Source organism: Dermacentor albipictus, chromosome 1, assembly GCF_038994185.2.
Source record: "Dermacentor albipictus isolate Rhodes 1998 colony chromosome 1, USDA_Dalb.pri_finalv2, whole genome shotgun sequence".
NCBI classification, from domain to species: domain Eukaryota; kingdom Metazoa; phylum Arthropoda; class Arachnida; order Ixodida; family Ixodidae; genus Dermacentor; species Dermacentor albipictus.
The window spans coordinates 397,351,123-397,377,968 of record NC_091821.1 but is presented as its reverse complement, the minus strand read 5'-3'; the positions used below and the strand labels follow the sequence as shown (position 1 = coordinate 397,377,968).

Sequence of the window (26,846 nt, the reverse complement as noted above, 5' to 3'; positions counted from 1 at the left end):
CATTCGGGTGCGTGCAAAGTACGCAAGAAAGAAGGACTGGGTGCCGCTCACTTTGACTCTCGACGGGGTGCCTATTCGTGAAGTGGAGACACTCAGAATATTGGGGATGTGGATACAGCAGAATGCTGGAACATCTCACACCCTACAAAAACTAAAGGCGGTCACAGGAAACGTGGCCAGAATGATAAGGAGAGTGGCAAGAAGCAGAGACGGCCTAACTAAGGGAGAGACCATCAGCCTGGTTCACGCATTCGTAATTAGCCGACTCACATACGCCCTTCCGTATCAGGCCATTGTTTTGTCCCACCACCTTGACAATGACTTCATTCTCTTTGTGGTGTACATATTTTTGCAGTAGGGGGCTCCTGCTTTCTGCAGGTTTTCAGATTCCTTTTGGCAGTGCCAACATACCTGGCAGAACTATACAGGGGAAGCCCTCTTCTAATTCGCTGGGTCAGCTCCTCAGCTAGCACAGCATTCCTATAGAAATTCAGTAGTGCTGGCAATATTTCCTGAGACCACATGGCCTCATCAAAGAAAATCCTTTCGACGTGTAAGGAGGATGCAATGGATGCTGCATTAGTCCACACAACGAAGTCGCACCAGCTAAGTCCTGTCACTGCCATTTGGCCCTGCAACTGGTAATAGTATTCGTGCTCCCTTTTCAATGTAATTTCATTACCTGTTGCCCTACAACAAAACTTTGGAGAAGCTGCAGCTTCTTCGATACTTTTTCCTTTGAAAGAAAACGGGCATTTAACTTCTAGCAGCCCCATGTCACTGCCCTCAAATACCAGTCTATCTGGGGATGCAGCAATAAACGGATGCTCAGCATGCACGTGCAGGCCTGTATATCCCACAGTTATGGTCTTATCCATGCAGGCCATTAGCTGTTCATATGCCTGAACGGCATCTGGCTCGTGCACATTTCCATAGTGCATGGCTTCAGTTTTATAGCTCCGCGGGTAAAGTATCTCTTTAACAATACTGTCAGGTTTCCGGCACCGCACAATTCTTTTAAATATTGAGGCAGTTAGCCGACCAATCCGCTCCATGTGCCAGGTTGGATTTGCGGCCTGTCCAATCGTCGACTCGAGAACAACTGCTCTGCTGTCCACCGAGAGGGCCTGTATAGCTGCAAAAAAAACAGTATTGTTAATTTATAGGTTTAGAATCCGTTTTACAAGTCGTACAGCAAGCATTACATTGTATTAAAGCAATGAGAAGTAGCATGACGTCAACAAAGCATCACTTGTCATGGCAATGTTGAGCTATTTGGTGGGGATTCATCGTGGAAGGAAGTAAGGGGCGCAAACATGGACACAAGAGAACCAGACAACACAAACGCTGCAGATAGGAGCTAAGTGTACTAGAAATGAAGCTTAAAATGAGAGAAAGTTCAGCTAGTTGGTAGCGAATCGCACTAAAAGAAAGTAACGCATGCAAACATGGATACAAGAGAACCAAACTAAGTAAATGCCATGTTGTCTAGTTCTCTTGTTGGTGTTTGCACGCCTTACTTTCTTTTATGTTGAATCACTTGTCAGAAACTTAATACCATTAGGTTAGCTTTTATTTACTCCTACAAAGAAACCCCTACAGGCCTACTCAAAGAGGCTAAAGTACTTAGGTTGTGTCAAATGACACAACTGCATATTGCAACGATTAAAATGTAGGTAGATACTAATCTCCTACAAAATTGTACAGCTTACTTTCACAGTGACATAAGAATTTTTCTGCAGCTTGTAACTTGCATGTGCTCATTATGTTTTATTTTTTTTCGCTAATTATGCTGGTCAACATAGCTAAATCGTAGAGTTGGTTGAGTATTGCAAGTATTTAAACATGCCTAAAAACAAGAAGAGCAAGACAAATGTGCATGCTTTCAATTCCATGCTCTGCTAAAACACAGTCAACATATATATGTGACAAATGCCGTGCATGAATCCAGGTGATGGACTCATGCTAAAGGAACATCCATTATACATTCACACAGTGCTTCACAAACATGCCATAGATGAAGCAGATATGTTTGAGGACCCTGTGGGTGCTCACACACATCGAGTTATGCGACAGCCCTGTAAAAGTTAAGAAATGACAAGACACTAAGTCTAAAAGTGACTGCTGCATTATCTGCTGCTCAGTGGGATACTTGTGAAGGTGATGCCCAGAGACATAGGTGGGCATTCTTATATAAATGAGACAGCCTCAGAATGACACGTGCCAAGACAAAAAGTTGCGAAAAAAGTAATAAACAAGGAAGTGGACTTTCTTACCATCAAACCTCTCTTGTATGAGTCTTTGACAGGTCTCACTGTGGATGTCTTCAATGTCTGGGACCAGTGGAGTGTCTGAAGCTTCTGGTGCCACTTCACTGGGACTGTGTTCATCCTGGAATATAGTGCTTTACATTAGACAGCGCAGATAACATGCAAATGTTAGCTTAGTGACTACCTTGAATAGTAGTGCAGCTTGAAATATACGAAGCAGCATAGTAAAGATTTGAGGATTTTGTAAACAGGTCTTTGACAGCATCATATTGCGCCAGTGGTGAGAAGCGCAACAAAATAGGTTCAGATTGTGGTCTCATACCTGGCATGCCTTATTGCGCATGGTTGTTAAACAAGCAAACTCAGTATTGTACTTCTGAATCATTTTTCACATTTTATTTATTCGTACTCTAAATGCCTTCTTTCAGGGTGAGCAAAGAACAGTTTTGAAAGTAAGCAAACTACAAGCTTACTAGCATTAGAAAATTAAAAAAAAACATTCAGATGCAGTGACATGAACTCGTGCTAACATGTGCTGTAAATCAAGAGCAAATGTAAATATGAAAGTGCAATAATGTGCATGTTGCAGAAGGGGATAGAAAAAACTCAAGTCATACGTAGAGGTAAACAGTAATCAATGCACATCAGATATGCCAACGCATGATTTAAAATTCTTTAAAATTAGGTTCAGCAGCTCTGTGTAGAGAAGTTATTCCATTCAGCTATAAAGCATGGTATGAAAAATCAAGGGACACTTAATACACGTAACTAAGGAAACTATGTACAGATAATTTAATAAGACTTGCCCAGCATGCTATACTCACATGCTTTGCTGCATAAGTTGCAGGTGATTGGACAGTCTCGCATGATAATTATGTGAATCACATGTGGCTATAAGAATTTATGAAGCAGGCACTGGGGAGTTCATCAGCGACTTGATACCTACAGTATTACAGGAGGCGTCAAAGGTCTTGTATTTTGTAAAGGCACACAGCATTTGAAAGCCCTTAAATGTATCACACTTTGGAATTCACAGTCCCTTACTGCTGTCATGGACAAGACAAGCTATAGAATGGAAGTTGAACAGATGTTTGTGTCAGTTTAACAGTGTGTATGTGAATGAATGCTCTCGCATTATTTCAGTCATCACGAGATAGGTTCTGCCAGAACTTTTAAAATAACTTTGGCTTTAAAGAGGTTTAGTTGCCTCAATTAATCAAGACTTACATCACAGGTTTGCTGCATCATCTCATTGCTAAGCTTGCAGATTGTTTAGTGAGATAAAAAAGAAAGTCACCATATATAAACACTACTGACATTAGTGTTATACTGATGCAAACTGTACTTCGCATAAAAGCACAGTAAAAGGGGCTCTCAAACTGTTCCTGTCTGTCGTCACATGCTGATGGAACACTGCTAACTCTTATTTTAACAGATCACAAGCATGCAGAGTTAAGTGTAGCACTTACAAGTGATTCTCCTGAGTTTTCTTTGCTCATATAACGGAGAAGCAGGCAGTTTGCTGCCACCTTTTCGAGATCGGCAGCAAGCAGAGATGGGTCACTCGGTGAGAGCCCTGGCAGTGGATCAAACCGCCGCCTTTTCGCACCTTCATGTTTCCTTGTGTGAAAAGTGATGTCTTGCAGAGGCAGAGGTGGCTCATGCTTTCTGGCTGAAAAAAAAAAGTTTTGTTTGTACAAGTACAATAACGAAATTTTAAGTGCTTCCTGTGATGTTTAGCCAACGACCACATCCATTGTAAGAAAATTAAATGTTGCAGTTTGGGATTATTTTTTCTCTATGCAGGTCTTGTAGTTAAGAATTTATGAAGCGACACCAATATGTGTTCTTAATTAAAACCAGTAGCCTATATTTGTCCACATACCAATACTCATGTACGTTGTAAACAATGTAGCTGTGTGAATGAGTTGATATTCAACAGCTGCTACCACGAATGCAAGCAATTTTACAACACGTTAAATGGTCAACACGGTGCCACAAAGAACCGTTTGCAGAAAGGGGCCGGAAGTGTGATCACAGATTTTTTAGGCACTTTTGCCGCCTCCTATGTTAACTAATGCTTGCTAAGTAGTAGCATTCTTACCTTGGGCAGGAACAATCCAAGCACATGGAACTTCCGTGCACGTTGCCGCATCCTTTTGCGCCAACTGAATGGCATGAAGGATTAACCCAACAAAATGTTGGCATGTGCCGCTCAGGCTGCAAGAATAAAATGGAAGAGGAGATGAGTTTTCATGCTCAACAGGTATTCATCAAGGAAAAGATGGGATAAATGCAACGTGAAACGTGAAATACATGCGCCTCAACGTGAAATACATGCGCCAATCTCAGACATGAGCCGCACACCACCACTCGCGCGTTGGCCTTGTAACACCATGTGCACACATTAACAGCATCATTGAACGATGCGATGCGGCTTGTCAGACAGCTATGCCGGCACGAAGTTAGGTACAACTAGCGGTTTTACAGTAAACAGCCAAACTTGGAAGTCATTCTCGTTATATGCCTCTAAATAGTGTACTGTGTGATACCGGCAATCCAAGGCTGTGTACGGTCGCAGACAAGTGCAAATTGGTATGCTGCACGACCGTGTCGATCGGTATACATGCAAATGCGCAAAAACAAGAACTCCCCGCTTTCTTCATTTACAGTATGTGTATTTTTTCAACATTTAAGCAACCGTACCTTTATATAAGCAAACAGCTAGCCCAAAACGGCAGGGCCGGTATAGTTATGAATTCCAAAATTTAACCCATCAGACTTAAATGTCCTGCACGCGGTTCATGCAGGTCGCGCTCCAGATGTAGAAAAGAAAGCTCGCTCACCCTGCGGGGCAGAGGCAATGACGAGCCAGGATGGAGCCCGACGCCTTGGAAATCGCGGCGTGCACGATGTAATAGCCGCCTTTCATTGACGGTAGGCAGATACTACGCAAAAGTCCGCACGTGGATTCTGCTGACACGTCGTTGTACATGACGTTGCGCACGTATCCTTCTTCTTGGAACATCGTTCCTTTCATTTGCTGTCGCGCGAAGCGCGCTCCGCTCGACACCATGTGTTCTTCGAGCTGCGCTTCCGTGGGTATTTTGACGTTGCCGAAGCGCTTTTTCTAGCCGTTCGTCACGCTGAAGAAACCTCCAGGTACAAAGCAGTCACCAGCGGGCTCCATGGCTAGCGGACGGCGACAAACTGTGCGCACACGTTGTTGCGGTTTTCACTCACACGCTGCTTGCTTGCACACGTGTCTCGCGTGCGGCGGCTGTCTGTCGCGGCGAGAGCGGCGCCTGCCAAATCGTTTCTCGTGGCCACCGCACAGTGGCGCCACAATGCATCGCAAAAGGTTTATTGCCAATACGTTTCCAACGTTGGCCCGACCTGACGTGCCGCCTGGGAGGTCACACTAACACACGCAATCGAATGCATTTCATTCCCACTAATTTCATTCATTCATTCATTCATTCATTCATTCATTCATTCATTCATTCATTCATTCATTCGTTCATTTCATTCCCACTAATCATTCGCCTCATGCCAGCGTCGTGGACATGAAAAGAACGCTTAAATTACCTGACCTATCTGCACGCCGTAAGCGTTTTCTCCTCTGCCCTTTTCATAATGTCAACTATTATGAATAACTTTTCAAGGAGAGAATTTTTTTTCACCCAACATATATTTAACCTAGGTAAGATCTTGTCAGCACTTGTCAGAACTTATTGAGCTATTCTTGCATCCCTAGGACATATGTCCACTGAAACCACTTTCCTGTCTCTATCACTCGCATCCAAGATTCAAAGACTGCCGTTTACATATTATTTTCGTTAAATGTTTCTGCATATGTTGTCTATTATCAGACGATGCCTCTCTGTAATACCTCCGAGCTTTTGGAGTATTAGAAACAAACAAATAAAGTGCTTATTTGATTATTTCTTATCATGTGCGAAAATTTTTGCTTATTTTATTACCATGTGTATTTTTGTTTACTTATTTGTTCATAGCTGCGATAACAGAATAGTGGACTCTTCAGAAGCCAAATTTCTTATTTAGTCGCGCTTACCAACAGGGAGTAGTAAAATTTAACCTGAACCCCCCGCAGAGCAGTTTCTTATAACTCCACTGTGGCTTTCGCACGAACACCCATAGACTAATAAATCATTGAAATCTTTCGTAGGGCAGTTTTGTTCATCTTTGCATTTGGTATTTCCTCTCTCTACAGTTCGCTTCGCAGTATTTACGCGCTTCATCGATCATAAAAGTTCTAGAAGCGTTTTCTTGGAATCTCTCTTTGACATGCCTGGTGAAAACAAGTTCCAGATGGTTTCTTGCTGCCCTAAAAAATGTCACGACTAGAACTCTGCGGTGATTTGGAAGTCAACAGATGCGAAGGTCAAGAATCAAGTGGCATTTTTATCTTAAAGAGCGAAAATTCTAGAACCTCACTCTGTGACAATCCTGCAACCTTGACAAAAAACCGAATTGAAGACCGAGAACACACGAATGTATATTTTGCAGCGAACTAGTCTCGGGATTTGCAACTGCCTGGAAAAATAATGCTGGTGAAACTAGCCCTTCTATTGGTCTGCGCATTCGGCGGATGCTCCGGTAATAAGAAACCACTCTGTGACCCCGACTTAATTGCGAAGCGTCTTGGAGACAACCCGAACGCGTGGAAGGTACGTAGCGACAGCGCACATTGGAATTAAGGGCAGTGGTTCAACTTTGGGAAGCAGTAGTTGGCGTACCCGTTACTTTACTTGGAAAACCTCTGGCGATGTTAGGGCACTTAACGACCCGCTGTGCTAGCTTAGTGGCTGAGGCATTGCGCTGCTGAGCCTCGAGGACATGAGTTTGATCCCAGCCTTGGTGACCGCATTTCGGTGGCGATGCACGTTTTAGGTGCATGTTTAAGAACCTCAGGTGGTGAAAATTAATCCGAAAGGCCCGAATACGGCATGCCTCATAATCATATCGTAGTTGTGGCAAGCAAGACCCTATAATTTAGTTAATTTTTAACGAAACATTACATCATGCAGAGTTGCCTAAAGGAATTGTTTTTCGCCTGTTGTTATCTCATATGCATATTAATTACAAAGATGCGTTACAAATTATTTTGTTCCTTGAATAATGCTATTTATAATGTAGTTTATCTTGTTTCGTCCCTTGGCAAAGCGGCACTAGCACCTGCAGTGTTCTCAGCGTTGTCGTGCTTTTATCAGACTAGAATGATTCATGGCACTGATGATTTATCAAGGTTATCGCCCCACTGTAATATTTGTGGCATAGTTGGAAATTCAACCCTCGACCATGTGACCAGGGACGAAGCTCCGTAGGGAAAAAAAGTTGTTTGTTTGTACTAGTTTTCTTTTTCGTTTCAAAGAAAATCGTTCAATGCAGGTGAAATTAGAAAGCGAAAACCCAATAAAACAGGTATGTTCGAACCTGATAACCTTCGTAGACATAATGGGTCATTGTAACAGTTGAATATCAGGAATCCATTTTGCTCAAAAAGTGGAATCATGGAATCAGCAAGCTCAAGAAGCTGCGAAAGTCGCCGCACTGACTTCACGTCGGTGCCCCGAAAAATGCAGCCGCAGCAGACCCAGGGCCAGTGTTCCCAACTAGAAATTAGAAAAGCTTCCATTCCTCACCTCAAAAAAAAAAATTGAAACTATCGATACGAACACCTAACATCCGCAAAAAAGCACACTCAATGCAGAGAACAATCGGAATCCTGTTAAAAACTTGTGTTATTGAACCTACATAAAACACATTGTAAAAAACTTGCACTGAGCAGAAACGTCTGTTTCTTTTTTCGTTCATAAAAAATTAAAGATATGGATAAATATTATTATTAACTGCTTTTTGTGCGAGCGTGAAGAACGAAATGTATTGCGAAGCGAAACTTAAAAAAAAAAAGAATGATTCCGTGAATGAAATTACAGAAAAACGTCCTTTGTTTTATCTTGGTGCATTGGAAAGCACTCTGCACGTTTTTTTCGCTGGCGTCCCTGGATCTGGGATATATCGGTGCCGTTCCTGACCCTGTGAACCCCCATCGAGCCGATCTTAGTAACAACTTGCACGGGCAGCATGTAATTGAAGCAGCATTTACCATTTTTTCGGAGAGCAGCCTGCACAGTAAGGAAGACATTTGTCGTCTTAGTGAACATTCCCTTGTTTAACTTAGCTTTCATCAAGTTCATCAGATTAAAAACACACTCTACGTCCACGTCGGAGGACGCAACAATAGCACTGGTCAAACGAAAATAGCCAACTGAATGTTGTACGCATTTAACCGGAGCCTTTTCACGAGCCAAAATTACCCAAAGCGCTTCTGCGAAACTGGCGGAGAATGAAACTCCTTGAACATCAGTTCAGAGGAGGCATGGAGACAGTGGAAGAAGGAATGCAAAGCACACGGTTTGTGGGTGATGACAATAACTTCCTCTTATTTCCAAAGTGGCATGGAAAAAGCTACACGTTCGTGACACGTTTAGCACAAATTAGTGTCAAAAAATGTTGTTTTTGTAACACCAGAAAAGAAGCCAACATTACATGAAAACCGCTAAAAAACCCACCACCTAGAAACTAACAAAAGTGCCCGCCAGGTAGCGCAGGAAAGCGCTAAATTCAGCTGGAAAATTGCTAAACTGGTAACACTGCTTAGCGCTCGCAAGCATTAGCCAAAAGGGCGCAGGATAGCTGCTTGTTTTCATATGCTGTTGATCCATTTTTAAATGAGTATACTGACATGACATTTTGATGATGATGATGATATTGCCTTGCTTAGTAACTCAGTGGACGAATTGCAATGCATGCTCACTGACCTGGAGAGGCAAAGCAGAAGAGTGGGTCTAAAAATGAATATGCAGAAAACTAAAGTGATGTTTAACAGTCTCGGAAGAGAACAGCAATTTACAATAGGCAGCGAGGCACTGGAAGTCGTAAGGGAATACATCTACTTAGGGCAGGTAGTGACGGCGGATCCGGATCATGAGACGGAAATAATCAGAAGAATGAGAATGGGCTGGGGTGCGTTTGTCAGGCATTCTCATGTCATGAACTGCAGGTTGCCATTATCCCTCAAGAGAAAAGTGTATAATAGCTGTGTCTTACCAGTACTCACCTACGGGGCAGAAACCTGGAGGCTTACGAAAAGGGTTCTACTCAAATTGAGGACGACGCAACGAGCTATGGAAAGAAGAATGATAGGTGTAACGTTAAGGGATAAGAAAAGAGCAGATTGGGTGAGGGAACAAACGCGAGTTAATGACATTTTAGTTGAAATCAAGAAAAAGAAATGGGCATGGGCAGGACATGTAATGAGGAGGGAGGATAACCGATGGTCATTAAGGGTTACGGACTGGATCCCAAGGGAAGGGAAGCGTAGCAGGGGGCGGCAGAAGGTTAGGCGGGCGGATGAGATTAAGAAGTTTGCAGGGACGGCATGGCCACAATTAGTACATGGCCAGGGTTGTTGGAGAAGTACGGGAGAGGCCTTTGCCCTGCAGTGGGCGTAACCAGGCTGATGATGATGATGACATGTTAGTCAGCCTTCCGTAACCTTATCTTTGAAGGAAATGGGCTTGCTGAACCGGGGTGAACAACGGTGTTAATCTCACCCGCGACCACGAGGCAATGTTTTGGGAATGACAAGTGTTTTTATTCACATCGAGCATGCGCGCGCGCGCTTGATGTCAGGCTTTAAAAAGCCACCCTGTGTGTTTTTTTCGTTTTTGTTTTTTTTTTGTTTTTGTTTTTTTATAAACGCAGTTGTAAGTCAGCGCCGTGTGTGCCCAATCCTCTATTCTGTTGTCCGATGTACGTTTTTAGCGCTGTTTTTTAAACATTATGCCATCAGAATTGTCGAATCAGTCGTGATATCCCGCCCATGATATCGCACCATTCCGCCGAGCTCCGCCTCCGATGTTGTACCTTTGCCGCCACATAATCAGCAACCTGGGAATCCGAGGTCGAATCCGTTCCCACGGCAGCGTTCCATGTTGGACTTTTTCATGAATTAGTTCACGTTGTCGAGGTCAGTTAGAGGGATATTTTGTTGACCCGCCAATAGTCGGCATGGTTCTTACGCATTTCAAGTCTAGCAGACTTGAAATCACTATGGTAAGGCTACGTTAGCCTCTTGCATAAGGCCGATGGCGCTACTCAACAGACCGATTACCGCGGCTGTTAAACCATCATGATACATATAATTGTTGTGCTTCGGCATTGCCTTTTTGCCCTGTGAAGCAGCGATATCCGAAGGGGATCGCATAAAAGCAATTCGGCAGCTACTTGTGTGGACACAATTTACGTAAGACCAGTCAGTGGGTCCAAGAGGACGGGATGAACAAGACAAAAAATAACGGTTCTCGTCGTTTTCTCTCGCACCAAAAAAACAACTTGCTAAAGCCGCAATGACACATCGCATGCTCATGCCGCATGTTTTGACCATACGAACAAACTTATCTAAAACCCAGCATCTGCCACTGCTTCGGACGCTCGCACCGTCGAAGGCCGGCAGCTCATCACTCGACAAGTGTGATTCCCACTGTATTACTGTATTATTCTGTCATTACTAGCCAAAATTATTCCATTCGTGGGCGGAAACCTCGTCTAACAAACAAGGTACTCGCGCAATGTATCTACAGACAATAATTTGAACTCTTAACAAAGTAAACAGCACAACTTACTCCATAGAACGGCACCCACGCTGTTAGAATCTTCATAGGTTTCGTGATTACTCACCGCTCCAACAACACAGCTTAGAACAACCGTGAGAATGCTGCAGCAAGGTCCCGTTAGTGAAACTAATTTTCAGAAATACATAAGTGATCTCTGAGGTTTACTGTAAGCTGAAACAGGCGCGCACATATTGTCCTGGGTGTTTCGTCCACCTCAACGCCAGCAGAAACTCCGGCCATGCCGACTTAAATCACTTCAGTACGTCTCACAGAACCCTTTCCCACGTAGGAGACGCCATGTCCCACTAAATATACCGCGCTTGTCTTGTGTCGTTCTCCCTCTCGAGATCATCTTAGTTGGCACTGTTCCTTCCTAGTTCAAGTATGAAACTCCTTTTCTTTGCTATGGCTTTTATATCACACCACTACCACTTCGTCTCCAGGTGATCAGCACTGGCATGCGGCACCACTACTTTGCAATCCTATAATCACCAATAGCGCCTCCTACTCACTGGTTACGTTACACACCTGAGCAACTGTACTGCAGTAGTACATGGCGTGCTATCGTCAGTATCCATCGGCATTCATCCATCCATAGACACCGCTTTATTAGAAACATCTGCATACAGAGCACTGCACCACACATCTGCGCAAAGGTGACCACTCTGTTACGGGCCTCTGAGCACCAGACCACACCGCTCTTCCTTCTTCCCAGCCCCCGCAACCTCCTCCTTCTTCCGATCCACGCCGTCAGTTCCTACTCTTCCTAACACATAGCTCCGTATAATCTCAGAGACGTTTTGATCTGTGACGTGTTATCGCATTAATCCTACAGCCAGTATACACATCCCTGTTTTCAAGTTTAGCCCACCCGTATTTGATTACACTAGTTCTAGGTTTGACCTGCGTTACGATCAAGACGTTTGCGAAAACACATATCGTGCACCGGTGTCGGGATACGCCCACTCACGCCTTTGCACTGCATCCGGGACAAGTCCGTCTCAAAACATGTGGACACCTTCTGTTTTGTACAGGTGGATTACAACGCTGACACATTAAAGATGTAAGCGCCCAGTTCCCTCCAAAATAGCGCTTTCATTAATTGGTTGTTCTTCTTCAGTTTCGTTGATGTTCTATACTTAGCCATTGATCTACCAAATCACGTAAGCTCACACTTCAAGCACAGCTTTGAAGAGAATGAGAAAACAAGTCCGCCAAGCGTCACCGGCCTAACGCATTGAAGATATGGACTATGAACCTACTTACAAGACGTCATTTCCCTTGACCTTTTGATATATAAGTGATCTGCGGCACTACTATAAGTAGAACGAAGCGATAAAACTGTCATCGCTCTCTTATCGTTACAGGACGTCATTTCCCTTGACCTTTTGATATATAAGTGATCTGCGGTACTTCTATAAGTAGAACGAAGCGATAAAACTGTCATCGCTCTCTTGTCGTGTTGTGTTTTCTCGTGGTTTACCTTCGTTGCACCTGCCATAAGCCTCGTCTCCTTGAGGTAAGGGGTCACTTTTCAGTGAAACTGTCAATGTGAATATAAAAAACGGAATCAGTCGGAAGCGTAAAAACAATGCGAAAATGACAAGAAGTGGAAAAATCAGTAGAATATGCGCCCTTGTAGATTCCAAACCTACATCCAGCGAAACCGCTTGCGTACGCAACGGTCACGAGTGTAGTTCCTCGGGAATCTTCTGTTTAGGAGGTAAGTGCGGTTTGCACTTAGGCAATTTCGTTAATGCGCCTCACGCTCAAGCTTGCATGTCAGCGTTGTTTACCTTTTCTGTGACGCTTCTAGTCCTTGTATAAGTACTTCCTCAAAGTTGTGTGCGCAGCCAGCGCTCACGCTTAAAGTAAAACAGAACAAGGCTAAACCAGAAGTAACGTTTGCAAGCGCGCAGGGAAGCTATTCTATTTGACATATGTGCAACATTTTAAGGATCTCGGTAACTTATCGTCGTCACAAGAATTGATCGAAATCTCGACCTTCGAACGACAACCACAGGGACCATACGGACCACTGAAACTAATTCTGTAAAGCAACTAAAGGCACTTCTCGTTTTAATTTTGGCTGTCTTAGATGCCAAAAACCGCGATTTAATTATGAGGCGCGGGGTGGTTTGCGATTCCGGATTTATTTTTGCCACCTGGGCTTCTTAACGTTCACCCAATGAACGGGGCGTTTTTGTATTTCCCCCCATCGAAATGCGGCCGTAGCGGGCAGGATTTGATACCGCGACCTCATGCACAGCAGCGCAAGGCCAAAGCCACTACGCCACCGCGGAGGAGTAAACTAAAGGTACAACAGGAATGAAACTTCAGTAAAACAAAGCACGTGTGCCACGCGAAACATGCTGGATAACTTGCAAATATTTGGCGTGATTAGAGGAGCCCAGATAAATGATCGAATTCGCACTAACTGCAGAGGAAAAAGCAATCGCTGCACAAACACCGTGTGTGAGATCAGAATGAAAATTTACAAGGATAAAATTAATATTCAAGTAAATATCAAATCTGTCGATGAATTACGATATACCCAAAAGAATTACAAAATACAGCAAGGCCCCTATAAGGTATTGGAAAGAGGCGAGCTAAATGTAAGAGATGTTCCTTTACAAAGAAGCGTAAATATTTAGTGCTGGTACCTCGCACGGGTATACTTGAGTCCCATTACGAGCCGAACGAAAACGCGTCTTAGGTAATGGAATATACGAGTATTTATTTAGCGCTTTAACAGTGGTGGTGGAGACGACACATGACCAGCGTGCACGATCGCGGCAAAAATATTGCAGCCACAAGGTGCGGTGCGTCAAGGTGGCACGATCTCTAAGACATGTTACTAAAGCAGGTTCGCATATGTTCGGTAATCCCGCGTAAACGACATGAACGAGCATAGATCGGAAAGTTATGCCTCCTCAACGTTCTAATTAGTGACGCTGCATGGGATCACGTTGCATTACGCTGTACCATGCCTTGAATGGTTCCGAAGCGGCTTCTATGCAGATGTCTGCGAGAGAGGAGAGGTGTAGTCCGTTAATTCTCGCATATAACACATTCTCTTTTTTTCATTAAATTGCGCTGTTTCGGTTTTTGAAATCATCCTCACTTATTGGCAACCAGAATTATAAGAAGTTCCAAAAGCGGAAAGAGGTAACTTGTTGACAGCGTGTGCAGTGCGTAATACCGGCGTGCTGCAGATTTATTTTCGTCTTTTTCAGTTAATTGCACAAAGCAGCCCCACATATCATTTGATGTTCCACTCAAATGCGAGCCTCGAAGGAATGTACAAGTGTTTGTGCACCACATACTCCCCTACCGTACACCACGACAAATGGAAAAGGACTGTAAAGTATCATTACACTGAAATGGACAAGTCAATGTAAGTCGGCAGATTGTTCTCACATGCGGACATGATAACCTACTAAGAGGAGCAAGTGCTATCGGCGATGCGCTTAGCCAGCTATCTGTTTAGAAACGCCAAAGTTAACAGCAGCGGCTATCATCAAGTGGTTCGTAGCACGCATAGCAGTGTTATTCTTTAGGAAATCTCAATGGCGGATGCAGTTAAGCAATTAATTTGTAATAAAATTAAATTAAATTATGGGGTTTTACGTGCCAAAACCACTTTCTGATTATGAGGCACGCTGTAGTGGAGGACTCCGGAAATTTCGACCACCTGGGGATCTTTAACGTGCACCTAAATCTAAGTACACGGGTGTTTTCGCATTTCGCCCCCATCGAAATGCGGCCGCCGTGGCCGGGATTCGATCCCGCGATCTCGTGCTCAGCAGCCCAACACCATAGCCACTGAGCAACCACGGCGGGTAATTTGTAATAGACGGTTACGTAAGGTACCACGTGACCACGGCTGATTCTTGTCATTGCCTGTGCATGCCTTTTCACAATATAACAGTCATCCAAAACTGATATCGAGATTAATTTTTGCATAGATTCAGTGCTGCTTTGATCAGGGCCCTGAAATTCTGCCAACAGTGCATACTGCGGTGAAACACCAAGGGCTGCTGTAATCAGGCACTTCAAGGCCTTCAGGGGTTTTAATTTACGCAGCAGTCTGGATTCTGTGGCTGACCCGTCGAAACAAGTAAACATATGTTTGTATAAACAAAGCTATCCGCAATTAACCATTTCTAGGTTCGTCACGCTTATTTTCTCACGTATTTCCGCTCACATTGTACCTTTCACAAGGCATTAATATTTACTTGAGGAAAAGTCAACGGCAACTTACATCAAGAACAACGTCCATATCCTTCTTGTACGCTTTTGTGTCGATTTAGTATCGAGTTCTATTGATATGCCTGCATCCGCTGACTTATATGTAGGTCAACTTTCGTTTTCTAAAATCCGGAATTGCGGCATTCGAGTTTGAGCCAGGAACGCCCATAAGGTGGTATTCTCTTGCTACTGATATTTTTTTTTTGTTTATCGTATTTCTCGACGTCTAACTGTTTAAGTCTCAGAAACTTTGAGAACTGTGCTTTCTCCCGCCGGTCGATGCGAAATATATTGGGCCACATTTAATAAATGCAATCTCTAATGTTTTAATTTAATTCGTTACCCAGTTGTTCTTTCACTTTCCGACAACAGCGTTGAACAACGCAACAAGAATAAAAAGACTCTTTTGGCATTGTTTTACAGAAAACACGGAAAAAATACGGTGTGGTCAAATAAAACAAGTGAAAATTTTGTTTACGACAATGAAATTAGCACGGCCTACTACAAACGAATAAGTAAGCTACTATTTGATCTTTTTTAACCTGTTGAAGAAAGTTATTTCTTTAATGTCTCTCTCTCTGTCTCTCTCTCTCTCTATCCTTCTCTCTCTTTGTTTTCCTCCTAACAGTGTTTATTGAAAACGAGAAATCTTGCACACTACATCAATAACGTTGCGAAATAAGAGGGCAGCTTAGCGTTATTGTGTCTCGTTTGAGGCTTGCTAGTAGACATAATGCTTTTTTGTGTCGTAGTATGTGTCTTGTACGGCCTGTGTTTTGTGGAAATCGAGGAGTGGGTTGCAGTATGCTTGAGGATCATCAAGTGGTCGTAGTAGGCGTGGCACTGTAACCAAGGCCGGCTTGCGCAAGGAGACGTGAGCGTTTCCCTTGTAGGAACCTAGTTCACAATTATTGGCAAGCATGATGGCCTCAGTCTCTGGAACAGGAGAGTTTGGACAAGTTGCATCCAGAGGAAAGTGCCGCCCGTTCCGTATAGAGGGCTTACACGTCCGAACATTGATAACTGCCATTGTACTAAATTATAAAATGTGTTCTTAACTGACGTGTTCTGAGCACAATTTTATCTTAAACTAAGCAGGCATCAAGTAGAATACCAAGGTGACCTGGCTGGTGAACGACCTAGCTAGTGAACCACCGAACTGGTGAACGATCGCGAAAAAAAGAAACAATGTTTTAAATGCGACTCGAAAATAGCAAAAGTCACGGGTGTCATCGTACAAATAGGCGCACCGGCTGTCTGCTGCACACAGTCAACACAACATATTCGGTCAGCGAACCAATAATATTGGTAATGCATCTGCGATGTTTCGTGCAGGGAGCAGAGGTACGAGAACAGTGAAGCAGAGTACATCAAAATCTAGACTTATGTGCCCCGTCTTCCTTCCTTATCTTTTTTTTTAGTTCTTGCGAGTAAAGTAAAAATTGCTCAGATCAATAGATCAGATTCCGTTGCAAGCGTTTCCTCGGTATATCTCTTACATTTGTCTTTAGTGGCGACGAGTGTATGCATTAGAAATCGCAGGAACCGAACACGCAATACGATTGGTCGGCCGGCATTTTTATGCGAGTGTGCCCAGTTAATGTCACGGCTCAAGAGCTCAAGCAAGGTTACGAGTAATGAGCCTAGAATTTAACGCAACTCATCGCACCATTGATAAGTATAACAACACCACCACTAAATAGAGTAGCCGCGACGATACGAACATGTGCACTCTAGATTGCCCCTTCATATGACTTCCCATAGTGACCATGCGGCCCTGCAAGCATGCGTTACTTGCATAGCACACGATTGGCACAGTAACGGAGATCAACGCGCCCGATAATGCAGCCTTTTCATCGTACCAGTCACGGTTTCGTGTGCCGATAACGCACCGGAAACACCATTAAGCCAGCCCCCCCCCCCCCCCCCCACCCTTCACATCTGTATCATCCCGTTAATAATCATCTATCATTCTTGTTTTTGAGAATAGATTCGGTTATTTGTGCGCACACAGCTTGCTGCTAGTTGTGACGAGCGTTGCGAGTGCACGAGTAGAGAAGCCACTGTGAATGCACTGAGTGACATAGAGACTCGTAATATTTGTAGTAATAACCAGCCCGGCGGCGTGGCTGAGTGGGACGAAGATGATAACCATCGTTATTATCTCGTGTACAAGTGCTGCTTGCATTCCTAAAATGTTGCTCCTTTAGTGTTTTCTGGCTCCCCTATTCACCCTTCCTATATATGTCCAAACGTTTACCATTTCCCTGTTCAAGAGCAGTATTTGCAAAGTAATAATTCCCTATGAAATGTTCTAACATTTGCTTTCCTGTAATAATTACCTAGAACACTAAACTGACACATTATTTAGTGTGTTTTTCTGTTTTTTGCGCGAGAAGTCAAGGTGTGGACAGGGCCGGATTAAGATAAATGGGGCCCTGGGCGCATGCGGGCCCCCTTTCCTTATACTGACCCCCCCCCCTCTGTCGCCTGCTACGCTACTGTAAATATGCCATGTTTCATTTTAATTCCACCAAATTAAAAAGAACGAAGTGCGGTCAATGGGATTATTATCATTGTTATTATTATAAGGAAAACAACGAAACTTGCTTGAAACGCGTGCTGTTGTAAACACCAACACATAAGTTCCCTTTGTGATTAATCTGCATTCTGTTTTCAGTAAAAGGTAGGCTTTAAGGAAAATTTTAGTGCACTCAAGACGAACAAGAACTTAAAAAAGACAACGCAGCTCAGATGTCGATCCTTCTGAAGCTAGGCTTTGTTTGCATGACTAAGTTTAATCCCGTGAGAAGCATAATTGTATCCAAAACATTCTTTATTGAAATTCAAGCATCAGACTGCAGTAATCGTTATACGAGTTACTCTATAAATATGCAATAGATATATACAATACTTAAGGCAATACAAACATCATGAAAATGCACTAGAATACAGATGAAAATTACCAACTGTAATTACAAAACATTATTGAAAATATTTGCATTAAAGGTAAGACAAGCAAGCACGACGCCAACTAAACGTGGCATTATCAAAAACAGCAAAAATACAGTTTTTATAAGCACGCTAAATATCACAAGAAGAACAAACAAGAGACGAACAACGAAGATTTGCATATCTTGAATTACACTGCTCAGCGTTTCATTGGCAACGTGGAGGCTAAGAGGCGACACAACGAACTTATTGGAACTATTCATGTATAGCGCAAACAGCCCTCTTTTAAAATGGCATCTTTCGCGCCTTCGCTTTGGCGAAATCAGGTATAGTCTGTTCGAAGGATAGAGCGCAGATAAGGTCACTTTCAATGGAGATGATAGCTAGCGAGTTCACCTTGTCGTCAAGGAGGCTCGAAAGAAGGCGATTTTTTATCAGCAACAACTTGGAAAACGAACATTCGGTCTCACAGTTTGCCACGGGTATGCTTAAGTTCATTCGCAAAGCAATAGAAAGGTTCGGAAACACATCAATAAGCTTTCTTTCGTGTAGCAACTTCATTATTCCACGGGACTCGTGTCCTGGCACACAGATTTGTGCAGAAAGTTCGCAAACAGAACGATTTCAGCGGACAATGCTGGCTCCATATCATTTTTTTAGGTTTTCACCAACTCCTCAGCCTGCTGTGCCAGAGAGCCCTCGCTCCCAACTTCTGTCAGCAATTTTTGGAATCCGAACCTTTCGCACTCGCAAAGCAGAGCCTAAACTTTCAAGTACAACATTGTAGGGTCTCCACGATAAACTTTTTTCTACCTTGTAGCGCACTATCGCTTTTTCCATCCGGGTGCTTACTCAAAACGATGCGTTTGCCCTCATCCTGATAATATTAATTGGTACTTTAGCGTGAGTGCTCTTTCTGCGAAGGTATCAAGGGGAAGTCGCAAAGAATTAACAAAGCCTTCTAGAGAGCTCAGAAGGTCTACAGCAGCTGAAATGTCTAGGCCTGGTTTCTGAAGTGCTACGCTCGTTTTGTCAAAGCGCTACAAAATTTCACTCCAGAAAATCGCCATGAATGCAGTCTATAGTTTTGTCATTTTCTTGAAGAGTGCGCTTCGTTCCTAGTGTCACCGTTTTCTCCCTCGTTCTTTGATATAGCTTCAAGGCAACACACGACTGCATTGAAATTTTTCAGAATGGCCTTGCATGAATCAGCGTGTCTTGACCACCTGGTCTCAGAGAGACTTTTCAAAACAAGCTGCTGGCCAGTTCTGCCCATGCTATCCAAAATATACCTCCATCGCTTAAGTGAGGCAGCAAAGAACACATACAGTCACTGAATTACAGTGAAAAGTTTGACTGCCTCAAGGCAACTGTCAACGCTGCACGCGCTAAGTTCAGTGAATGACCGGCACATGGGACGTAGACTGCCGCTTCGTTCAGGTGTTTGATTTGAGCTTGCAGTCCTTTATATTTTCCTGACATATTACTCGCATTATCATAAGCTTGGCCCCTACTTCAATTGAAATGTCATTGGTCGTCAAAAGGGACATCCCGGTATCAAAAAGATACAAGCCGGTATGCGATTCAACTGGAACAAATCCAAGAAAGCGTTCGTACACTTTCCAATTTAAACAGTATCGTAAAACAACTGACGGTTGACCAACGTGAGTAAAGTCTGGAGTCGAATCAACAATTAAAGAAAAGTATTTTGCGCGTTTCACTTCGTCAACGAGACGTTCCTTGACAGCCTTTGCCATATGCTCGATAAATTCATCACAAATGGTTTTTGACAGATACGAAGGGTGACCTTTTCATTTGTTCCCGTAGTGTTTGATGTGCTCCTCTAGAAAGGAATGAAACTTGGCAATGGCCTCAAGCACTCCCATATAACTGCCATTTTTCGGTGAACCGAAAATCTCCTCACTGCCCTTAAACGCTAGGTTGCGCTCAGCTAGAAGCTTAACTACACCGACTACGCGCTTCAACAGCTCTGCCCAGTGCCTCAGTGACAAGATGCTTAACCAGTTCCTTGTCAATTGTGCTGCTCGAGTGAGAGCGGGCGAGCCATGCTCACAGCTACGTGCCCGCCGTCGCCTCTGAGTCATCTTTTTCTACTTTTTTCTGGAAATTTCGGCGGCCAGTCTGACCTACTTTTTCCGTCGAGCGTGTGCGAGGGTGCGCAGCCACTAGGCAGGAATGGAATGGGCCCTGGAGACAGGCCTTTGTGTCCAGCTCTCCAACTTCCCCCTTCACTCTTCCACAACCCTAGCCCGAACTGGACTTTCTCTTCTTTCTTTAATCTTTCCGTCCCCATTTCCCTTTCCCCAGTGTAGGGTAGCCAACCGGGCTCAGTCTTGGTTAACCTCCCTACCTTTCATTTATCATTTGCTCTCTCTCTAGCCCGAACAGTGAACATTCCATGCCCCACGGCACGCGGACAAAAGCACGTGTGACGTCTTCTTTCCTTTCCTGCCTAGGCTCCGCCATCAGACTCATCAACATCTGCTATCGGACTCATACTCCCCAGCACAAATTACCATCACGGTAAAGAAAAGCACATCCTTTCTATGGGAAGGACAGCGGCGGAACTATTTGGGAGGTGGAGGATGGCGTGGTGGTGACGAGGGGCAAGGGAGATTTAGGTGCTCATCCCACATTACATGTTCTAGGTGTTTCTCCTTTGCCCCTCCTCTCCAGACAGCACTGGAAAGACGGACTGACAGGAAACCACGAAAACTCTTCCAAGCAAGCGCACCTCGCTTCGTAAGAAAGAGGGCTCCGTCGGGGTGGCGGGGGTTCCTGTTTTTGCAGCTCGACAAGCTCTCCCCAAATGATCAGGTTAAACGCATGCTGTCAAAGTAGGCGGGGGGCCCCGTCTGCTCGTTCTGGTTTTCTCGCTTCCTACATGTCGCTCGAAGTTCCGTTGTCCAGGGTTTCATATACTAAGCAGGTTAGAATAAATGGGCCCCTTTCTCCTACTGCCCGAGGTGAGGGCCTGGGCTGCAGCTCCCTTAGCCCCCCCCCCCCCCCCTCTCTTAATCCAGTGCGGGGTGTGGATCAGTATTATAAATACGCAATGTTTATTTATACACAATAACACACAAGTTTTATTTAAAGATTTCCGTTCTGAAATAAGAGGACACTTCCTACGCAGACATGCCGTCATAGGTGCCGACCACGGGATGACGGGTGATGGGTGGTAAATAGTCACTAATTGCTTAAATAGAATTCGTTACTTAACTTTTGAACATTTACTTTCAGTAGGCTGATAGTAATCGGGAAATTAAGGCAAACTCTTCGTACTAGCCATATCTACTCTTGGATCTGTAAAAATGCGCTTACCCGCAAAACTGTGAAACGACAAATTTCTACTATGAGAGCGCGCGAAACCGAAACTGGGAGGCTGCATCGAGTGCAACGCCGTGGCCCTCGAAGTGACGTTCTGCTTACGTCACCAAGCTGTAGGCAGCCCGCGCTCTGCGACAGCGAGAATCAAGGATATGCCAGCACGCTGCCTTCGTCTTCGTAGAAACACGCGGTATATGCGCATTGGCGAGGCTGCTGCGTACGCGGCATGAGCGCGTACATTCTACGGTATATGATTACAAGGAAGGCGCCAAATAAAACAACGGACAAATGAAGGAGACATGGGACAACCACGTAGGCGTATAGTTTTCTCCAAATTGAGGTGCTCAAAGCTGTGTCACCTGTTACAGCTCGTCTCGTCAATAGAAGTAAAGTTTGTTCTTTCTCCTTGAAGGTGATCAAGTCTCTTCATGGTGATCATCGGCGTGATGAAGCAGGAGGCAGGTTGGAGGTGACATACTTGAAGATATATTGAAGTGAATATATTTACACGAGTCAAATACAGAGTTTGCAGAGAGATAGAGCGTAAACGTTTATTTCAAATCAACAAGATTTGAGTCCGGCGTCTTTTTAGTGGGTCTGGGCACCCGCCGCGGACGCGGTTCCGAGACCTTGTCTCGAAGCGGCTTCCTCGGCTCGCTGGACGGCCCAGAGTTGTGCTGTCAGGTCAGAGCTGAGCAGTGCGGTCATCCAGCGTGACCGGAGGCTGGCGGTGAAACTGATGATAAACGCAGACCTAAACGGGGCGTTACTCTTTTACTTTTAAGTTAGAGCCTAGGACAACTGTCTCTACATACGAACAGCTGAGTCTCACTGTGCGCTGTTCTTAGCGATTCCTCGCTGCATCTCTCATTTATGTCGTCACGTTTCTGCGGAATTTAACCGCAGGCCTGCTCTCATAGAACAGCATAAGGGAAACGCGAACCGGCAATTTATACGCGAGCACTTTTGTCGAATTCTACGCTGTCACTACGCTGGCCTCTATTTGAGCTTTGGACGACTGGGCTGTTCTCCCTTTGGGGAATTCTCGGCACCGTCCCCACACAGGTCACAGACCTTGTAAAAGGTGGTTGCCATTGTGGGTCCTTTGCAGTAGGCATTTGGACCTGACAAAAGCGCGTGCGAAGTCATCGCCCCCAACGTTTGGTGATGCTGAAATCACTCGCACATTCATGGGTAGGGACCAGTAGGACCCCTGCATTCGAGTGCTTCAGGCACCGTCAGTTACCGTGCGGAGAGATAACCGAAAAAGTGCTTGTATCTTTAGTGCACCAAACCGCCTACTCTGCAAGTTTGAGGGATGAACGGCTTAACAGTATAGTAACCGGTTACATGTATTTCGTTATTTTAAAAAAAGGTAATTGGATTAAGGTGAGCGTTACTGAGCAAAGCAAGGTCACTGATCAATTAGAAAACTGGCAAAACAAGTAATTAATAAGATGCCAATCGTTATGTACAGATCGGATGAGTACGCGGTGGTTATAGACGTTTCGTAAAAACGACAGCAGTCAGTGATAGCGACCTGCGCAACGTGTCACCCGCGGGCCTCTAATGGTTGCCCGGCAGCGCTGCGATTCTCTTCAATGCGATGAGGCCGTGCAGCCAGATGACACACTTTTCAACGCGACGTTTCCGCACACTAGAACGGTGACCTGAGTACTTCGAGCGATAGTGAGCGGCGGCACGTCTCCTTTTCCTTGGTAAACAGGAAAATTTAAATGTTTCTTGCTCTTAGCGCTAAATAAAAGGACTGTTACAAGTTGATCGCTGTTCTTCTTTTTTCAGACAGGAGATTCTCCTTTCATTTCGCTGAGGTGATTAGCAACAACCGGGTAATTTACACGGATCAGAAAACATGTATACTTATGGAGTCAGAAGAACTTGGTAAAGTATTTGTTCATTGTTTAAGATGCCCTAAACTTTGAAACTCGGGAAACGCTTTGCAGATCGCTTTTCAAAAACACGACAAGCTTCATTTTTATCGCAATTACAGGAAGTGAAAGCAGGGTAATAAAAAACTGGGTGCTGGTTCCATTTTCCCACACAGACATTAGACCGCGTTGACTCGGAATAGTGCTGTGCCTCACGTTTGCTGTTTCGTTTGTGGCCTCTCTGACGTGGAATAAAGCAAATTCTAAATCACAATATTCCCCTAAATTTAGTGAACTAATAGTGTCAATGGTTTCGGCCAAGCAGCCGTTTGTAAATAATGCTGACGCCTCGCTTTCCCTCATTCTGATAGAGGAGCAAATCTTACTGTGAAGATACTACAATGTCCACTTATATATAGCTGATTACACGGAACCTTTTCTTTTAAAGGTACACTAGAGAGAAAAACTTATTTGAGTTGTATTAATAAGTTGTTCATCTACGATATAAAGACAGCCACTCTTACCATGGCAAAGATGGACTACAGTATGTACTAACGAAGCCAAAGGCTGAACATAGCAAGTTTCAAGAACATTTAGTGAGCCACAACGGCCCAAATCCAAAAAAGAAAAGGAAATATTGAAATCAGTGGCGTCATACTGTTGTACCAGCGCTGGGCTTTCGGGGGAAAATTCAAGAAAACAAAATTTGACCATCTAGCAGATCGAATTCAGTGAAAACAGGCAGGAGATCGTAATGTGGGTGAACAAAAACCAGACAGACGTGGGTTCCTGGGGTCCACAGTGGAAGAGTCACTGCGAAGAGCGGTGCGGATGCCAAGCATATGGAAAGGAAGGCGGTCGATTCATGATGAAGGAAAAGTCGAAGCCATGAGTGAAGCCTTCAGTTGGCGGTGAAAACGTTCGGTGATCCCATTGGATATCTGGTGGTAACAGCTAGTCTTGATGTCACTGACGACGAGGAGCCGAGATAGACTGGCGAACAATGTTGAGTCTAATTGACGACCACAGTCAGTCGTAATGGGGGAAGGAACACCGTAGCGGCTGATTTAGAGTGTGATGAGTGCTCGACCTACCGACTCCACCATTATGTCCAGGAGGGAGATCGCTTCAGGCCATCTGGTGAACCTACCTATGCAGGTTAACAGGTACCGACGGTTCCCGCAGGGAGGAAGGGGTCCAACAATATCGACGTGCAGATGGCTAAAGCGGGCGTCCGGAGACGGGAATGTGCCAAGAGGAGTCGCAGTGTGGCGATGCACTTTAGACTGTTGGCAGTCGAGGCACATGCGTGACCAGCGACGAATGTCTACGTTGATACTGGGCCACGCATAACGGGAAGTGACGAGTCACCGTTTGCGCGAATGCCAGGATGGTCCAAAGAATGGAGGGCTTCAAAGACGGTCCGGCGGTATGGGCGAGGCATGTAAGTACGAGGACGTCCGGTCGACGCATCACAAACGAGAGTCACGTCGCAGTGAGGAAGTTGTCCTTTGTGTCCGGACCATTGTGGCACGTAGTAGTGCGCTACAGTAATTATATCCCTCAGCTGTTGAGAAAGGGAATTTGTTCGATGAGGTGTTATTTTCACCAATGCAACACAAAGCCGAATGATAGACGATTTCGTTCGCGTTCATCATTGAAAAGTAGCGGCGCAGAAGACGCAGATGCGAAGAGGAAGAAGCATAACAATGTCGAATTCACTAACAACCAAATTATTTGAATCTAATTTATTAACTTTAACGTCCCAAATCAACACGCTGGCTATGCCATGAGCCCCAGCTAACGTTAGCCATGCCGTTCAAAAAAAAAAAAGAAAAGGATCCCAAACACATGGTGTAAGATGCAATTTAAGAGCTACGATGCTCGGTATTCAGCGTTCTGACAGCGTAACTTACACCATTGTTCCTAAAATCGTATCTTGCACCATGTTCTTTTTTTAAATCTTCTTTTTTTTTGAAGCGCTTGGCAAGCGTTAGCTGGGACACCGTATATATCATATAGAGGGTCCCGGGATAGATGTCAACCACGTAGAGCCCTTTAACGCGCTCGTAAATATATATGCACGAGCATTGCGTTCCGCAGTCAACCAAAATGTGACCGTCACGTGCGGGAGTCGAACCTGCGACATCGAGCTCACTAGCAGGACGCCATATATCCCCTGAAAATTTATTAGATACAGCTGTACCAAATAGTAAACCGCTTTATTGACCATTTCTTTTGGTTACACTGTCTAACATATAAAAAAACACCATTGCAAAAATCCATTCGCTTAGCCTGAACAAACAGCTACATAGTCCACTTGAATGTAGTAAATTTTCGATTAAAATCTATTGATTTAGTTGATAATGCCTATAGACAAAGTGAGTTCGAGTCTGCATAGGCCATCAAATAAGAGTTATTTCCCGTGCCTATTGGAGCTCCATTGCAAGCAAGAGGAACATTTTTGCGCGCAAAGATTCGGATAACTGACACATTTATCACTATTATGAAGTGTATTTATTGTACCGGACAAACTAGTTTCTCCTCGATCACCTCGAACACATTCCTTTCTCGTAATTTCACCGAAAGTATATAGCGTTCTAGTACTTGCCTCGAAAATGAAGGAACAATGATATCTAGCATAAAATACCTCGTAAATGTTAAACAATAAGAATTTCCCTGGAATACTTCTGCATTCGAAAATCCAAAAGCATTTCCGTGTTTTTTTTTTTTTTTTCAGGTCATCAAGTCTGGGTGCAGACGGACTACTTACTAAGGAATAGAAAGATACCTTACATGTGTGTCCTGTTTTACGAAGCCTGCGCTGGAAGGACAAAAATTTGGGCGTACGATTGGCAATTTTGTCCTTCTCACGGTTACTGTTCCAAAACTGCACACCAATAACTTCTAGGTATCAATAATTTTGAGCTCGTTCTTCATGTACGTTTCGAATAAAATTCAATAAATCGTTTTTTCAGGTGACGTTGGGGCACTCTTATTCGAGCTCAAGGCGCATCAGTGGCTTATTGTTTAAAGGTAGTCCTGTAAACGTAGTTTAAAGGTAGTTTTTAATTTAAATTAATGGTAGCCCTAATTATTTATAAGAAACGACTAACTGTAATGCAAATTAAACAGCAAGTCCTATTGTTTTTTAAATGCGTACAAAACATGACGGCACGTCGCATTAGGCGCCCGGTACTCTTTGCCCCGACGTGCAAAAAAAATAAAAGTGGAGGAATCTTGGAAGAACAAAATCATAATAATACAAAAACACTCAAAACGAGCTCTCGCTTGTAGTCCACATGGCGTGTGGAAGCTACGCGTTCACAATTCAAGTTTATGCGCTAGAACGCATGCCTAGTGCAATCCGTGTCAAAATAAGAATTAAAAAAAAGGAAACAAAATATCCGTGGAGCCCACATGCAGTGGAAATA

The 26,846-nt window shown here is 44.1% G+C and overlaps 1 protein-coding gene and 1 long non-coding RNA gene across 2 annotated transcripts; one reads left to right on the top strand and one right to left on the bottom strand.

Annotated features, from left to right (window-relative positions):
- Window positions 1-302: 302 nt before the first annotated feature.
- LOC135913028 (uncharacterized) lies at window positions 303-5,298 on the bottom strand. Its single transcript, XM_065445666.2, has 5 exons — window positions 5,117-5,298; window positions 4,375-4,490; window positions 3,740-3,942; window positions 2,277-2,391; window positions 303-1,135 (listed from the first exon to the last, which is right to left on the bottom strand). Exons 1-5 carry the CDS (start codon window positions 5,296-5,298, stop codon window positions 324-326), a joined length of 1,428 nt encoding a protein of 475 aa, XP_065301738.2. The 3' UTR covers window positions 303-323.
- Window positions 5,299-6,778: 1,480 nt separating this feature from the next.
- LOC139054678 (uncharacterized) lies at window positions 6,779-26,312 on the top strand. The gene is made up of 5 exons (XR_011511420.1): window positions 6,779-6,961; window positions 14,209-14,369; window positions 15,647-15,738; window positions 23,327-23,425; window positions 26,153-26,312. It is a non-coding gene; the product is annotated as an uncharacterized lncRNA (long non-coding RNA).
- Window positions 26,313-26,846: the final 534 nt, after the last annotated feature.

Excerpts from the sequence above, each read along its gene's own strand:
- LOC135913028 (XM_065445666.2), bottom strand. The coding sequence starts at position 5,298 with ATGTTCCAAGAAGAAGGATACGTGCGCAACGTCATGTACAACGACGTG. Across the intron at positions 2,392-3,739 it reads AAAACTCAGGAGAATCACTT|GATGAACACAGTCCCAGTGA; the intron begins GTAAGTGCTACA and ends ACTATATTCCAG. Across the intron at positions 1,136-2,276 it reads CATACAAGAGAGGTTTGATG|CTATACAGGCCCTCTCGGTG; the intron begins GTAAGAAAGTCC and ends TTTTTTTTGCAG.